Source organism: Pleurodeles waltl, chromosome 12 (assembly GCF_031143425.1).
Source record: "Pleurodeles waltl isolate 20211129_DDA chromosome 12, aPleWal1.hap1.20221129, whole genome shotgun sequence".
NCBI lineage: Eukaryota > Metazoa > Chordata > Amphibia > Caudata > Salamandridae > Pleurodeles > Pleurodeles waltl.
Window position 1 is genome coordinate 509,443,921 of NC_090451.1, and position 17,650 is coordinate 509,461,570.

General features: G+C 42.4%; 1 protein-coding gene across 1 annotated transcript in view; it reads left to right on the forward strand.

The window, feature by feature from the left end:
- The first annotated feature begins 471 nt into the window (after positions 1-471).
- LOC138268006 (septin-7-like) overlaps positions 472-17,650 on the forward strand; it is a 159,480-nt gene continuing 142,301 nt past the window's right edge. Inside the window, exon 1 of the mRNA XM_069217313.1 lies at positions 472-780. Within this exon, the coding sequence (XP_069073414.1) occupies positions 742-780 (39 nt within the window). The 5' untranslated portion in view covers positions 472-741. The remainder of the gene's footprint in view (positions 781-17,650) is intronic.

The following is a 17,650-nucleotide window of genomic DNA, read 5'->3' on the forward strand; positions in this document are numbered from 1 at the left end:
ATTAATTGTTCTCAATTTTGAAGATCAGACTTCATATTTTAACTGGTATTTGTTGCATGATTTGCATATCAAATCATTCAAATGCTGGTCAGGGGTAGTATGCGCTACATAAATACGTGTCACGACTCGGCACGCACTCATACAGCCAAACCAGAAACGCCAGGCGCAGGTGGGACTCACCTACCCCTGTAAATGTGTTGGTTCGTACACCTCTATCAAACAAAAAAACGTCAAAACATTGCATTGCAATGGAAACATTTAGGTTTTATATCCACTCTAATGTGGAATACCTTCAGTATGTCGTAAACTGGTCCAGATTAAAGGTGCCACTAAATGTTGCCTCAGTTTAACCCCCGTGCCATTTCTACTCTTCTTGCCTAGTAAGAACAGCCTCACTGAGCTCGGTAAATCAACTACAACTCCCAAGATACTCCATGGTCCCGGGCGCAGGCGCGAACTGGAATCAATGAAACAGTCCCATTTACCGTCACAAAGGGGCCTTCGAAGACTTCCGTGGTAGGCCAATCGCTGGTTACCATTGAAACGAACCACGCCCACTTCCTTTGCCGTGCGTGTACGTACGTCTGTCTCGCGGACCACTTGTCACAGTGTGCCCCCCTCTTCCCCTTGAGCCTGCGCGCGCCTCCGCCCATCCTCTCAGGATCCGAAGGCAACTCCCGAATCCCAACCAGCACCGCGGCCGGACTCCGCGGTGCCGCGCACAGAAGCCAAGCCTGCAGTATGATTGAAAAACCCGAGTCCGTGGCAGCTGCCATCGCGGTGAGTGATTAGGAGGGACAGGCGGGCGGATCTAGGCGGGGATGGGCCGCCGCCACTCCGAGTTCTCTATTCAAACCTACAGTCCCGGCGCTGTAACCGTACGCGTGCCTTTGATGGTCTTTAACTGTACGTTTTCCTCTCCCCGCACTATGTAACCAGGCCGTCCGGTCTATGCCCCGTTTCCACATCTATCAATACCTGCCACTTTACACCCATGCTATTCATTCAGACACGCCCCCTCCGTTGGATACCAGTACATGAGTTCTCGTACCTGTTTTCCTGTTACATACAGTAGATTTAGCGAGGCTCGTTCTCTAGCGACCCTTCCTGCAGGCTGTATTCGGATCTGCTTCGCTGTTTCACATTCATGTCTCCCGGTCTGTTCTAACCCGTCTACTTCCTTCCGCTCCCCGAGCCACTGCCCAGGACTGCCTCCTCCTTGTTGAGATGATGTGACCTTTTGCCCTGCTCTCTGTTTATCTTCTTTGACCTTCTGGGTGCTATCCTCATACATGATGCCCTTATCCTGATATCTGGTTGTTTTAATCGGATATGGAGTTCTGGGACGACCTGGGTACCTGGTGCCAAACATGCCCCTCTTCTGATACCTTCTGCTTCCTTTACCGTGCTGCCCCTCCTGGGAGTTCTAGCCAGACATGTATTCCTACTGCTTCATTTCTGTACCCACAAATGTTCTTCACAGTTCCTTCGTTCGTGCTCTATTCAGACATGCTTCCTTATGTCGTGATTCAGGCCTGGCAATCCGGATATTTGCCCCTCTGGCGGGCCATCGAGGCCTAAGCTGCTATATGTGTATCTCTATGTATATTTCGAGTGAATGTTTCTCCAATAACTGTTGTACGTAGTAAGAACAAGCATGTATTGGAACACCCAAAGAACATCATAGGAACATGCGTTATTCAATGTAGTTTGCATTAAGGTACACCTATACTCGAGGGTTATACTGCCCGTCTGGTTAGCAAGCTGACCATCTTAGATCCATCGCAGTCACTCAAGGGCACACTCTTTTCTTAGTTGGGTCGCAACAGTGATGTACTGCTTGAGTTCTGTGACTCGGGAACTTTGGGACTCGCATGTTTTTGTGAGATGCCCTATGTTGATGATCTTGTCCAAAAGTGGTCTCTGTGCTTAGTTTACACTGAATCTTACTTGGTTACAGTCACCACCTATGAACGTTACCCAACTCGTACCAAAGAATATCAGGTCACTGTCGTACAGAAATGCCTGAACGTTCTTATGAAAAATAAGTTGAAGGTGATCATTGCAACCTCAGTTATGTGGAGTGCGGGAACCAAGCAGGGTTCTTGCAAGGAATAGTAGGGCCCTGTGCAATCAAGATTACTGGGAAGTAATCATGGAATGACCACTTTATTCCTCTTCGTGCCACTGTTGTTTACACTGCTGAAATGGCAAGCAGTTGGAGGTAAATGGTGCTCAACTATTGTGCAACTTATCGATGTTTCTCAACTCTTTGTTGCACAGATCTCTTGTTCCAGTGTTAGGAAAGTGGGAAGTCTGTGACGTTTGTTAACACCCTACAGAGGGGGCCTGACTCTTGTTATTTGCCCCAGGTATGTTGCTGAGGTGTACAAATACAATTTCATTTACTGAAAGGCAGAGTTGATTGGCTGCTCATGATGGGTACTGGAATGACTACCCCTTTCACCATGGCAGTGGATTGAGTGACCAGAACTTGGATTCAAAGTCAGTGGTGCCATACTTCCACTGGGACAAGACAGGCCTGTCCGTAGGCTTTAGGTGAAGCCTTGTCCAAGACTCAATATAAATTGAGGTGTCATGTTTCTCGGAGTAGGAAGCCAGGGAGGGGCAGAGACCTGCAAAGAGTTTGGTGATTGGAAACCATACCTTCGGCAGTGTCAGTGTTCTACTTTGAACTCTAGATACAGGAGTCTGAACTCCATCTCCATGTTTGGAATTGTCTGAGAATATCAGGTAGCATGGATAAACTAGTTGTTGAGGTGGTGGTGAAGAAGTATGTCCTCCTCATGGAGAATCATTCTGAGGGATTCAATATTCTGGTGAATACTACTGGAACTTACTGGTCCTCGAATGTGCAGCATCTCTGATATGAATCTAACTGAATTAGAGAAATCTCCTTTACAGTAACATGGGTAAGATTGCCGGAAGGGAAGCCATTCTGAAGGGTGATTTTCTTGACGATCCATGCACTACCATGTGATCGCAGGTAAACTTCAGACATTTTAGACCCAATGCATGGTTGACTAAGTCTCAGTCCTCTACTTCTCTGTTCAAGTTTAATGGCCCAGTTGTGCAAGAAATTGTGTGCTACATTGTTGATGGTATGGTGTTTAAGCATATTCAAGTGCCACGGATCCAAACAAGCCAGAGTCCTGGGGATTTTTATAAAAACTTAATTAAGCATCTTGACATGATCATTGATATTTTTATGAATTGCTCTATGGATCTACAGAAGAATTTCTGCTTGCATCCTGCTGACGGGAGAAGAGCTCCAGGAAGAATCAATCAATAATCACTTTATTTTGGTTTAAAAAACAGAAAATAGAACACAACTGAATATGTTAAAATATACAATAAAAACATATGTCCATATACAATATGAAAACGGAGGGTAATCAAAATTAAAAACCAACGTAGAAATTCATATTATATAAATGACATACAATTAATATCTTGCGTACAGCCATATGGGAAGTAGGTGCATGTATTAAAAAGATAGATCTCTATTTAGAATCGGTCTTCTTGTCGAGATTCCCAGATCTAATTCTTTAAGCCCAGTGGAAAAACCTTAAATTGGCAAATACATAATGTTTTATTGTATCTCATCCCAGGAGCCTGGATGCCTCCCAGAGGTGTGAAATACCTAATAGTCTTCAAATGGGGCAATTCACCTCCTTCTTGGAGTTAGATAACCTGGACAGAAAATGGTCTTTGGACTCGTGAGTCATTGGGTAAAAAAAAAATGGCAGCAAACAGATGGAATAGTATCCTTAGCCCATCTAGCTATTAATGATTTATGGGGTAGATCACCAGTTCTAAATCTAATATCTGTTTTTATGTGACCTTGCCTGTTCCTGTTCAAGTAAGGCTCAAAGCTAGAGAGGAATGCATGTATGAATAATGAATTTTGCGGTAAGGCCCTCCTCCCCTCTTTTTGATCATTCCATAGCCTGGATAGCACACATTCCCAAAAGATTTTGTTCGCTTTTGTGGCTATGTATTTTCCCATTGGGGTGTGCCATACTTCCTCCATTTTGATAAGTGCACAGAGTTGTTTAATCATACTAAGCCATAGGGTAAGTACACTTTTGTCTAACTCAATGAGTTCAATTAAAGCATCACAATAAGGAGCAAGTTCCACTGTTATCCAGTATTTTAGGGTTTTTAAAAGTACCACAGGATTGCCCTTTTTCGATGCAAGATTAAAGCATATGGGTATCGGGGGATTGCTTAAGGGCAAATTAAACATTGACCTGATTATTTATTTGTTTTTCAGCTAGGACCAGAGAGGAGGTATCAGCACTACCCCATATCTCTGCTCCATAAGTAGCCCCAGCAAGGACGTTTGCCCTATAAACTTCTAGAACTGGTGAAGCTGTTCCACTAGAAGTGGCCTTAAACTTTCTTACAACAGCTGCTGCCCTGTGCTGTAATATGGCTCTGCTTTTTTTCTGTCTGCAGAGCCAAAACAAGTTCTCAGCAAGCCTGATGCCCACATAGGCGAAGCTTTTGACTTGCTCCATGGAAACACCCTCTAGCAACATCTTGCCCCTGAAGGAACGATGGGCCTTGATTGACATACATGTCAATTTTACAGCATTTATCTCAAGGCCCACAGATGTCCAAAACGAGACAAACTGGTCCAGGAGAACGTGGTGGCCCATAGGAGTTCCATAGATCAACAGCGTGTCATGGGCAAACACGAGTACCGGAGTAATAATGCCTGCAGATTTCAGGGTATCGTAATTACAATTTTCCACCCACTACACCACCCCATTGATGTGTGAAATAAACAGTGTGAGAGAACATACACACCCCTGCCTTACACCAAGCTTGATAGGAATTCTAGTGGTAAGATATTCATCTGTGTGTCACTCTGCATTCAGAAACTTATGCACAAGTAAAGTTATCAAAATCCTTAGTAAGTCACACGGGATGCCATAATTGCCTAGCACCTTCCAAAGTTTTTCCCTACAGACCAGGTCAAAAGTGGCTCTCGTATCCATAAAGGTCACCATATGAATGGTCCCGCCTCAGGTCAACATGTTTCCAACATATTGACTTGAAGCAGAACATCTGATGCAATGTACTGACCTTGCCTTTAAACCTGCTTGACAGTCTGAAAGGAAATGATGGTCTGAAATCCATGATAAAATGTCTTGATTGAACCGGTCTACAACATTTATTTCGATTGTCGTTGATGAGGCGAATCGGCCTATAATTGTCAGGGACATCCTCAATCCCCTTCTTGTAGACTGGGAAAATGGTTGCTCCTCGCCAAGAAGGGCAATTTCTTCACCTCTCATATTTGGCATGCTAAGAGTGTTATAATATGGGACCCAGATTGCAGGTTGAGACAAATAAAAGTCCGCTGGAATGCCACCTGGTCCCGGTGCTTTCTCCCTCTTGATTTGGCATAGGGCCAGTTCTGTCTCAGCCAGCCCAAATTCCAGAAGAGCTTCTCTTCATTTTTATTGATTTGAACATCTGTCTGTTCGCCTATGGACTCATCAAGGCTCAATACATTAATTAGTACCCCGCCTCCCATATGTCAGAGAAATGTGCACCCACAGTCGGATCAGGACGAATATAATTGGACCAGCTCCTGTTGGCTACTATTTTCCGGAATGCCTTCATGTTATTGGTTTGGATAAATTCTGTAAGATGATCCCACTGAGCTGCTTCCCATGATTTTCTGCAACTAAACAAGGTTGACTTATAACATAATGCTGTTCTGCATTTATTGGTGAACACACCAGAGTGTCTGCTAGGGGATAGACCCCTTCGCCCCCTCCTTGGTGAAGTATTGTTTTAATAGGTCTGGTAATTCACAGTAGAGGCTGACAAAATTATTCAAAGTTTTATTGATTTGTTCAGATGACCTCAGAATTTTAACAAAAGTTTGATAGATATAATTCAGAGTTGTGCTGTTTTTATTAGGTTGAGTGTAGCAGTGCGCAAGCGTTGCTTTTCAACCTGTTGTAATCTATTTTATGGGCTTTAACCATGCCCATCACTTTCATTCGTTCCTGGGCCTGCCTTTAAAAAAATCCCCCTATTTCATTGGTATATGCTGTATGTTTATCCTGCCTTGAGGCTGTTACCGCCTTGAAGACTGACCCTGTTACATGGATCATTGCACAATAGGCCACATACTTCAATGTTGGTACGCTACTTTTTTCTTCTGTCTCTTCCCCTTTGCGCTCCATGGTGCTTTGAAGTTTCATACAGCGCAACCTCTGTCGGGGTTATTGGATCGTTGTGCATGTAGGAGAAGGCAGCAACAGCTTTATGAGCACCGCCTATTTTACTTATTTTTCCTTCCAGGGAACCGTATCGACCCACCACCTTTACGCCTGATCTTAACATTGCAGCTGTCTAAGGTACAGAACTTTGGTCTACTCTGTTTTTGTTTACAACCTAAAGTTAATGCTTCACGCTATCCATACGGGTACACCGTGCACATTGACTGTACGGGCCCTGGTTGCAGGCATACACATCGACTAATTCCGCAGAGAGAGGCCGGGACGGATAAGTCCTGCCTTTGTGATCTTTGAAGTTGTAGTCTGTGCACAGCAGTTCTTTAGGGAGGAGTTGCAGGGTCATGATGCATTCTCGTGTTCCACAGGTGCACAGCCCTTCTCTTTCCTGTGGGAAAAGCTAGACCTTGAAAAAGTGGGAACTTTTGTAGTCTTAGGAGTGTGCTCCCACCAGGAGGTGCGCCTAGCTCACCCTCAACTTCTGTTTTTGAACTAGTCACCTACATTCGGGCGAGATCTGTCCAAATCCCTACGAATATGGCAACTTCCCTGCTCAATGTTTCCACAAAAGTATTTTTTGTGTATGTTCCTTATTTCTGCGCACAAGTTTAAAGTGATAATTAGTGTAAAGGTGTGGTGGAGGTATGTCAATTTGGGCACACCATTTTTTCCCCTCCTTTTTGAAGGAGTAAATTCTTTAATGTTTTACTTCTTTAAATACTTCTCCTTGCCATTTGTGTTTTATTACAAAAACATACATAGGGTTGAACATATCCGTTGTTTTATGTAGGCAGAAATACGTTTATAACTGGTTCTCTCTGTTTACGAAAAATAGTCTTCTGAATTATTTGGTTTACCTCCTACTTCTAACTAGTAGTTCTTATGCGCCACACCTATTTAGGCATTCTTTGTCACTAGTATTGCTCAACTAGGTCTGTTCTCGCCATTTAAAATTTTTAGTTTTTCTCTCCGCTATAGCTGCTACAAGGACTGTTGTGAATTTATAGCCTTTTGTTGGGCTCTGCGGTCGGCAAGTTAATTCCTGATGCCCAGCAAAAAGGTGCAGGTGAAATGGTTTTGACTTACTAAAAAAGTACACAGCGTAGAATTAATTGTTTTCTACACTACACTGTTCAGGAAGCATTTCTGTAATGTTGCTTTAGTTATATGCAGGGCCACTGGAATTATATGGCACGAAATGACCAAATTATGATGCAGGGTTGACCAACTTATGTGGCGAAATAGTCCAATTATGCATTTACAACCTCAATAGGTCTAACTCTTGCAAATGCAAGACCTATTCCATTGCAAATGCTTGTTAGAAAATGTGGCCCAATTGGCTTTTTAACATTTTTTTTGTAGCTGTCGGCTATCTGTTAGAGACACCGCTTGTGGGCCATACCTAAAACATACTCTACTGCTTCCTCACCCACTCCGCCCAGCTCTGCTTTTATAATATTTTTATTTCTGCCCTCAGCCTAAAGGTCGTCTTTTGCTCCCTTGCCTGCTCCCTGTTGCTTCCTGCCAGTCGCTCCCCCATCTGCTGTTTCACTCCCCTTACAGCCCTTTGAAAAAATCTATAATTTTTGGGGGGGTCCTGACAACTGCAATTTGCTGCCAGATTGTTCTGCTGTGAAAAAGTGCCACTGTGAGAGGAAAACTATGTGGGTTTTTTTTTGTTTAAATTTACCAGTCGCATCTGCCATCTTCAATTCGTTAAATACATATGTGTTACTGTGCTCTCTTCATTCTGTAGACACAGGCAAGTGCACACATATGGTATACAAGTCAAGTCATTTAATCGAAAGATGGTCAAGAAGTTATCCACCTGAGGAGTACAAAACACAAGGAGAGAAGGAAAGCCCTAGTTGTAAGTTGCATTTTGAGCTTCTGAATGACTCGATGCACAACACTTCCTAGGAATTCATTTGGTAATACTCGCCGGGATGAAACGAAGAATATATATAAACTGGTATACATAAAAAAAAAAAAAAAACAGTATTAGCAAAATCATTAGGTCTTCTCTTCTAGCTTTGCCACTGCAGATTAATTGTTTTTTCTTCAAAGAGTGATGCGTCATTACTCTGCGGCAGCTCTGCATATGCACACATACATAAAAGCATATGCATACAGCATGATATGGCTGCCATTTTAAGGGCAGTAATTTGAAAAAAATATTAATAAAATGTGTGCAAATGTATCTTTGAGGAAAGGAGTGGCCTGGCAGCAAACTGCAGCAGTGATTCCCTCAAACTTGAAAGTAAAAAAAAAAAAAACACGACTCGGAGGTGTGGGGGTGAAATGGAGAAGAGGGTGAGGGGAGAAGTGAACGTCAGTGATCTTTTTGAAGGAATAACATAGGGATATGGGTGGTCCTTTTTTTAGTTTGAGTGCATAAGCACTTTTCGACCTGTTGTAAGTATTCTGTGGACTTTTAACCACAACTGTCTCATGCTCATCACTTTCACTCATACGTAGGCTTGTCTTTCAAAAAACCCTTGATGTGTGAATGGTAAATGCTTTACGTTTGTGCCTCCTTGGATTATTGCACAATTGTAGATATGTTTTACGGTGAGTGAACTACTTTTTTTCTTTTTCTTTTTTTGTCTCTCTCCTTCACACTCACAGCGGCCATGGAGCTTTGAATCGGCTCACATTGCTATCCCCCAGCACCTCCCGCCCGTCCCTCAGTTTCCGGTTTGTCTGCCTATCCCCACCAATGTCATTGCTTGTTTTAATTCTGCTCAGGTGGAAGGCGGTCAAACTCCAGTCTCGCGCTTCTACGCTATCCGTTTATGTGGTCTTCCCGGGAACTGCGAGCTGGTTTGTCTCTGTCTCTCTTGCGCGTACCACACAAATGTCATTTCTTGCTGGAATTTGTTTTTTTTCTTGTTTGACAGGCTCTCTCGCAAGTCGTGTTCACCTCTTGCAAGAGATCCTGTGAAAGGGGCACATTGTTTAAGTGGACTTAACTTTATTTTGTGCAGGGTTAGAACACCAGGCCCGAGGCTTGATTGTGTTATGTTGATTAGATTATGTTTCATTAGAGGCTACTGTCCACTAACGAATATTTCCACTGACTGTATGGCACATTGTTTGCAGAAAGCACTGCAGCTTGCTTATTTTAGCCATTTACATTTCATGGGCCCATATATACATCCTAATGTCGTATTTTATTACAGAACTTGCGATAAACAAGTGGGGTTAGCAACCACTCAGCTCTGTTGCTGCTAACTTGATGGTATGTTTGTGTTTTACTCAGTGTATGCCAGTTGAAATTTATTAGCAATTAAGCGGGGCCACTGCTGAAACAGGATTTTTACCAATTCGCAAGTAGTATTCTGGTAGTTGGAATTTTGCTTTTAACATTCTAATTAAGGGTTAAAAATCACCTGTGGTTATCGGGGGCATATTTTCAGGGGGTGTTTGGGGCGTTACATTCCCTAAGCAATTCATTTTCTGATAAATAATTGGGCACAGGTGATTTCAGTCAAGTATCCTCTGTTGCTTTCTGATAAATTAATAGTGACTTGTCATAAGATAGTTTTCACACTTGCATTGTGAATGATCGGGCTAAGTCACCTACAACGTTTTTTTATATGGAGTGTCCTGCAGTTGGGTTACTGACACTGTTCTGAAGAACTGACTTGCTGGGTTGGAGGGATTCTTTTGTATCCAAGGTAATGCCTGCTGTTCCTTGTAGATTACGCTGATTGGAGTGATTTGGTTAACAAACATTATTTTAGTCAAATAGGGAATAAGGCTATGGGCAGTGCAATTGCATTAAATACAATTTTAAACATTTATTAAAAAAAATAAAATCCACTAAAATATCATTTATTATATGCTTAATTTACCACATGGTAATTTTTTTACATAATTACCAAGCTATGTTCCTTAAAGTGCTGTTCCTATATTCCATTGCATATGTTCCACCTTGAATTTGGCCTAGCCAGCACTTCTGTACAGGGACATCCCAAGTTACCAGATTGGGCTGCCATTTAATTCATGCTCTAGACAGATCTTTAAAATCTTTAAAGCATGAAGTATGTAGCATGCTTGGGGAAACAAGGTGCTTTGCAAATTATTTCTACTATGGACTGAAAGTTTAATCTTCACCAGCGATTTACTTTCTTGGTCTGTGGGTCAACTACAATCTTTCTTTTAAAGAGGTTATTGATAGATTTTAAATATGATGGTGATAGTTTCTAAACTCAAAAAATAAAATACTTTCGCTGTTAAAATACTGGTAAAACAGACAAAAGCATATCTTTCATACTTTTATGGAGCTTAGTGCAAGAAAAATTTGTTTTTTTTTATTTTGAACAGATAATTGGCCACTTAATATATATTATACGGAGGCCACCGGAAGTATGTGGCAGACCAGTCTGTGGCAAAAAAGTCCAGTTATGAATTTACATAGCCAGTAGCTCTAACTCCAGCAAATAGGAGACCCATTGCACTGCAAATGATTGTTTTGTGTGTATGTGTATAAAGCAAAGGCTGGAACACAAGTGGTGAGGAAGTAATGGACAAGCTGAGATAGGGGGCAGGGAGTTAAGCGGGGAAGAAGCACAGTAAAGAAGGTATGCACTAGGTGAGAAGAAAAGAAGAGGCAGGGAAGCCATGGAATAATAAACAATCAAATAAGTGACAATGTAATCTGTAGTAACCAACAGACAGACTAAAAGCTCACTGTAAGTATTGATGTTGTCCACAATATGTCTTCGGCAGCTATAAGCTAGTTATGTCTCTCAAACTTGCTGTTCTGTGCCTGATATACCACCTTTCTTTATCCAGTTGAAGATGCAATCCACCAAACTTTACTTATATTGGAATATGGGTGATTTGAACAATATATTTAGCCACATTATTTTCCTTTTGTCAGGAAGTAATCATTAATTTGTTTTATCTTGTTCCCATTTTTTAACATTTTGATTAACTGAATAAGTGTCTTTGAGAAGGCAATGTAAATGACTTTATTCACGTAGTTCACCAGTGTAAAAAGAGCCCATAGTCGATTTTAGACTTTGAACCAGGCAGAAGTAAAGGTTTTATTTGAAAGTACAGAAGCCATTAAAAAAATTCATAATGGCCAAGTAAAGATACCATCATTGACTAAGCCAGTAGGTCTCTCCTCTGGGCCCCATTTGCATTTCCAGTGGTTATAACTTATAAACATGCTGTACAGTATCTCCAGTGCTCTGCAGCATGGCAAAAGAATTAGGAAATAAGCCTACAGCACAGTCAGCTGCATCATTTTGAAGGCTCACGCACATGCAAACTGAAACACATTTTTTTTGTTTACTTTTTTTTGCAGGGATCAGTAAACAAAAAGGGGGGAAAAGCTGAGCAAGTGGGGGGGAAGCAACACTAAGGGGTGGTACGAAACAGCTGGGGCGAGGAAGTAATTCGGGTACAGGTGTGGGGAAGTAACATGGAAGGTGCAGGGAGGGAAACACAGATAGGAACTTAGTGGTAGGAGCAATTTTATTTTACGCCATTTCTTCCCCCGTGGAGGCAGCGAGGCCTATTTCTATAAGGCCCACCTGCCCCTAATGGGGGCAGATACCACTTAGGCACCTTCTGGAATCTGCAAGAATCCACAAAATTCCTACCACCCAGCATTGTCGCATCTATACCGATAAAAATTCTGCCCCACTTATTAGCCTAAATACATTTTTTTTTTTCAAACTGCCCTTTTTAGACCCGCTTTGCTTCCCCTTCAATTTTGACATGTTTTTGGCTCTTCCCTGTCACAGGCACTTGTCCCACCTACACAAGTGAGATATCATTTTTATTGGGAGACTGAGAGGAACATTGGGTGGAAGGAAATTTGTGCTGGTGCGGTGATTCCACACAGAAATGTGGGGGAAATGTGCATTTTAAATTTTTTTTTAATTTAGTTAAATTTGAGATTTGCTGAGGATTCTGGGTAAGAAGATACTGGGGGATCCACGCAAGTCGAGCCTCCCTGGACTCCCTCAGGTGTCTAGTTTTCAGAAATGTCTGGGTTTGGTAGGTTTCCCTAGATGGCTGCTGAGTCCAGGACCAAAAATGCAAAAACAGGTAGTTTTGTAATTGATAATTTTGATGTTTCCATGTAGTGTTTTGGGGCACTTACTGTCCCGGGTACTAGGCCTACCCAGACAAGTGAGGTACCCTTTTTATCGGGAGATGTGGGGGAACGCTGGGTAGAAGGAAGCTTGTGGCTCCCGTCAGATTCCAGAACTTTGCAGCACCGAAACGTGAGTAAAACGGTTTTTTATTCTTTTTTTTTTTTTTTTTGCGCCAAATTGTGAGGTTTGCAAAGGTTCTGGGTCACAGAACCTGGTGATTACACATCCAGGGTTCCCCTGTGTGTCTAGTTTTAAAAATGCACAGGTTTGGTAGGTTTTCCTAGGTGCTGGCTGAGCTACAGACCAAAATCCATAGCTAGGCACTTTACAATAAACACGTCTGTTTTCAACGTAAAAATTTGATGTGTCCCTGTTGCTTTTTGGGGCGTTTCCTGTCACGGGCACAAGGCCTACCAACACAAGTGAGGTACCATTTTTATTAGGAAACTTGGGGAAATGCTGGGTGGAAGAAAATTTGTGGCTCCTTTCAGATTCCAGAACTTTTTTTTACCACATGTTGAAGTTTGCAAAGGATTCTGGGTAACAGAACCTGATGAGAGCCCCACAGGTCACCCCATTCTGAATTTTCCTATGTGTCTAGTTTTTAAAAATGAATAGGTTTGCTAGGTTTCCCTATGTGCCGGCTGAGCTAGAGGCCAAAATCCACAGCTCGGTACTTTTGAAAAACAGGTCAGTTTTCTTTGGAAAAATGTGATGTGTCCATGTTGTGTTTTGGAGCATTTCCTGTCACGGCACTAGGCCTGCCCACGCAAGTGAGGTACCATTTTTTTGGGGACACTTGGGGGAACACAGAATAGAAGAGCAAGTGTTATTGCCCCTTGCTTTTCTCTAAATTTTTCCTTCCAAATGTAAGACCGTGTTTAAAAAAAAAAGAAAAAAAAAGAAGAAAAAAAACGTCTATTCGAGAAATGCCCTGTAATTCACATGCTAGTATGGGGACCCCGGAATTCAGAGATGGCAAATAACCATTGCTTCTCAACACTATCTTGTGCCTATTTTGGAAATACAAAGGCTTCCTTGATATATATTTTTCACTCTTTATATTTCACTAAATGAGTTGCTGTATACCTGGTATACAATGAAAACCCATTGCAAGGTGCAGCTCATTTATTGGCTCTGGGTACCTAGGGTTCTTGATGAACTTACAAGCCCTATGTATCCACACAACCCGAAGAGTCCAGCAGACATAACGGTATATTGCTTTTAGAAATCTGCCATAGCTGGAAAAAGTTATAGAAGATAACTTGGACAGAAATGGCTCTTTTTTTTTCTGTTTACCTCAATTTCAATATTGTTTTTTATTTTAGCTGTTACTTTATGTAGGAAAACTTTGAAGGATCTGCTCAAATGACACCTTGCTGAATTCAGAATTTTGTCTACTTTTCAGAAATATTTAGCTGTCCAGGATCCAACATTGGTTTCACACTCCAAGCCAAAATTGTGTTGAAAAGTGTGGTTTTCTGATTTAGGTCTGCTGTTCCTGAAAGCAGGGAAGATGGTGATTTTAGCACCACAAACCCCTTGATGCTTTTTCAGGGGGAAAAATATCTGCTTTCTTCTGCACCCCTTTTTTTAAACAAAATTTCAGCTATATTTTGGCTACTTTCTTGGTCTTCTTCAGGGAAACCACAAACTTAGGGTACCTTTAGAATCTCTAGGATGTTGGTGGGGGAAAGGGTGCAACTTCGGCTTGGGTAGCAAATGAGTGACAATGGAGCCAACCAAAAGTAAGCAGCGGACGGGCTCTTAGGCTCCTGTAAGCTGAATGTACATCTCACAACAGACGGCACATGCACTCTCTAGTAGGTGAGACCTAAAAACTAAACAGCAGTGAAGCAGAGTATATTTTCAATATTATTGAGTGGCATTGTGACAACTGGGAAATAACTGATTGAAATGGGCGTTAAAGTAAAGGCAACTGGTGTCATTCTTTAGTTATTCTGGTATTGTTGTGCAGTCTCATTATTAATTTTTGAGTTAGTATTTGTCATTGATTTATTTCTTCTTTACATACTTTTGATTGCCGTTTAGATCTATGAGTAACGTAATTTCTGAATGAGTCCTGCTAGGGTACCCTTTTACTGGAAATGTCAAAACCCAAGTTTAAAAAAAATATATATATATATCTTATGGTTTGGTAGTTGGGACTTTGATCTATCTTTCGCCATGTGCGTTGGCGGAAGACTGTCTTTTTCCACCTGTAATACTATTTGAAATAGAACCATCTTACACAAAATGGAACAAGATTACTGACATAATTCTTGGGCCCTGTTCGATTCAAGGTGAGCTCTGGCCAGATTGGACTGGGGTTTCCAAGGTAAAGCAATGCTGTAGGTCTATTAGCCAACATGGTAGAATTTTTCTCACACATGTGTATCTATGAATCTTTGTTTAGATTCAACATATAGTGTGTATGTTGGCTCAGCTTTGGTATTTAGCTGTTGTAAAAATACTTTTTTTTTCAGATCCACTGACTCCATTGGTTGTAGGGAGATATCTTTGATGGGTGTGTATTGTTGTTTACAAAGGGAATTCTGGCTACCCATATGTAAGACAGTAGTGTCCAAGGCTCACTGTAAAGTTGATTTTTCAGGGATAGCACAGTTGAACAGTTCAGGCATAGTCAATGATGAAGGTAAGGGTTTAGATTGCAGATACGGCATGGCACAGTAATCGCACGCTACAAAGACCAGTGAGCCATTTTAGAGATTTTGTATAGTGGATCGTTCATTATAGTAGAAGAATGTAGGGACATTAAAATGCTGAACAAAACCTCAGGGTTATAGACATAACTATGGTGTTCTCAAACAATAAAAACCAACACATAGACCTGGAAATAGGGTGCCATCCACAAATGGCTTTCACTGAGTGGCAAGGGGTGTTGGGGTTGTTACAAAGGGGTGTAGTACGAATGCCAGTGTTCACGGTTTAATTGATGCTAAGTAGCACCACATTTGCCCCCTAATGTTTGAAAGCTGTTGGGACCTCTAGTTCAGACAACTTATAACCCGCTTTCTGGTGTGATCTAGGAGAGGCAACAGTGCAAGGTGGTAGCCACAAGAAATGGGGACCACAATAATTTGGGAAATCAGGGTTATAAGAAAGTGTCAGAAGGTCCAGAGTTCAGGGCCACAAAGCGCACTTTATGGAACGTGAAGATACAATGAGGAAATCTGTGTGGTGTTTTTGGGCTCAGAAATGAAAGATGCTGGTTCCTCTAAGTCTTAGGGGTTTCACTCAACTTCATATAACTTTGGTGCAGTGGGGATCAGTATCTACTGGCCACATTGAATCAGAGGCTCAAGCTTGTACTGTTGGCCAGTGGTTTATGTGTACACAGGAAGCTGTAAGAAAGTGGTGCAGGGAGACTGGCTCACTAGACAGATGCTGTCCTGAAGGTTTCTTTACACTCCTCTTACTTCTCTTGAAATTGATGGCCTGATTGTCCCTTTGGATCCTTGTGGTTTCCAGGCAGACTGTCCAAGAGTGAGTCCTTCAGAGGTCTCATTCAGCTGAGCCTTAGCTCCGTCTTGTCTGCCCTTGTCTCAGGGCAGTCCAGCTTCTCTGCCTCCAATTGAGGGGCAGCAGGCCTGGCGTCATCTGGCTGTAGGTTGAGTCTCAACTTTGATGAAAATGGCAACAGATGTCTGTTCCTAGTGCATTGCCTTCTCTCACCTGATTCTTCAGCCCACCAGAAAAGGGAGCATCTAATCAGGCATTTTGCTTCATTTTCTATGCTGATCAGAACTGGATTAAGAGGCCAGAGCCAGTCCTCCTAACGGGCTATGTGCCAGGAAGAACAGAGCTTACTCTGCACATAACATGCAGAATGCGGCTCCCCATGTGTTGTTGCTGGGCAGGGCTAGGGTAAGATGTCTGTATCCATATACAGGCCAGGAAGCGGACCAGTTTGAAACAAGTATGGAGTCTTTGAAGTGCAGTTTCCAGGCTGCCCTAAGGGCGAGAGAAGCAGGACTGGCCCTCTCCCTCCAGTAACGATCCACCATGGTGTGTTACAGTCACCCTGCAACCCACACCCAACACAACATAGAGTTGGGTGACAGTCAACGCCCCCACTTACGAAGTACTGAAAGAATATTTAAAGTCAAACTCCTCAGTGGTGCGGGCATAGTAGGGCTTTTGCCCCTACATACTAATGACCTGCGACTAACCACCACCTCCCTATAGCTTGGTAAGGTGGTATTTAAAAACCGAGGCACAGGATGCCCCACTTTCATGTTGCAAGATCTGGAGGTTATTTACTTTGAATTGTTACTTTTCAGAGAACTTGCTCAGTGCTTAAATAGTTTACAGCTCTATGCATCCTGGCGGAGTACCAAGCTGCCTCCCCTTTATGTAATCATGTGTTAAAGGCAGATCCAATTTTAAAAAAGAGTGAAAGAACATCAGACATAATAGATGTTTGTACTCCAGCTGTAGTGTGTTTTGCCAAAATTAACTCTCCAGGTGTTCCCCTTTCACAGCCTAATCAAGTGGCCCTGTGCGGTCATTCTTCAGATGCCAGTCATCTTAAACCCAAACGTTCTCGGACTATAAACTGGTGAGCTATACATCTTTTCCCGTTTATTGCAACCATGCTGAATTACCTGCTTTGAAGTCCTAAAACTTTACACTCTGTAGACGAGTATTTTATACTAAATCCAAGGCGTTTGGCCACAGCAGTAGATAGTCATGGGCTTCCGACACTTGTAGGGAACTCAAGTGCAGTTTTACAGTACCTGAAACAGAGCTAGAATCTTAGGGTCTTACCTGCTGTTAGCCAAGAACTGGAAGGTCTATGAACTTGTCGTTGGTGCCGAGTGAGTACCTTGTTAAATACCAAAGGCCTTGAGGATGGTGCATGGTGGTGATCCTCGACTCACTCTTTCTGCCATCCCTTCAAAAGCACCATTTGCTTTGAATTTTGGAAGTGCCTCTTTGATTCTCTGAATGGCTCTAACTGTTTTAGTTTTTTTAGGTCAAGCGTGCAAGTGCTTTGACCTGTTGTAATTGTTGTGGCCTTTTAACCACGGCCACCGCTTTCACTCGTTTTTGGGCTTGCCTTTCAAAAATCCCTTGATGTCATTGGTAATTGCTTTACGTTTGTCCTGCCTTGGGGTGGTTTTGTTACTGTTGGGCGGACTGACCCTGTTAGATGGGTCATTGCACGATTGCTGATATACTTTATCTCTCCCCTTCGTGCTTCATGGCAGCCATGGCCCTTGGCGC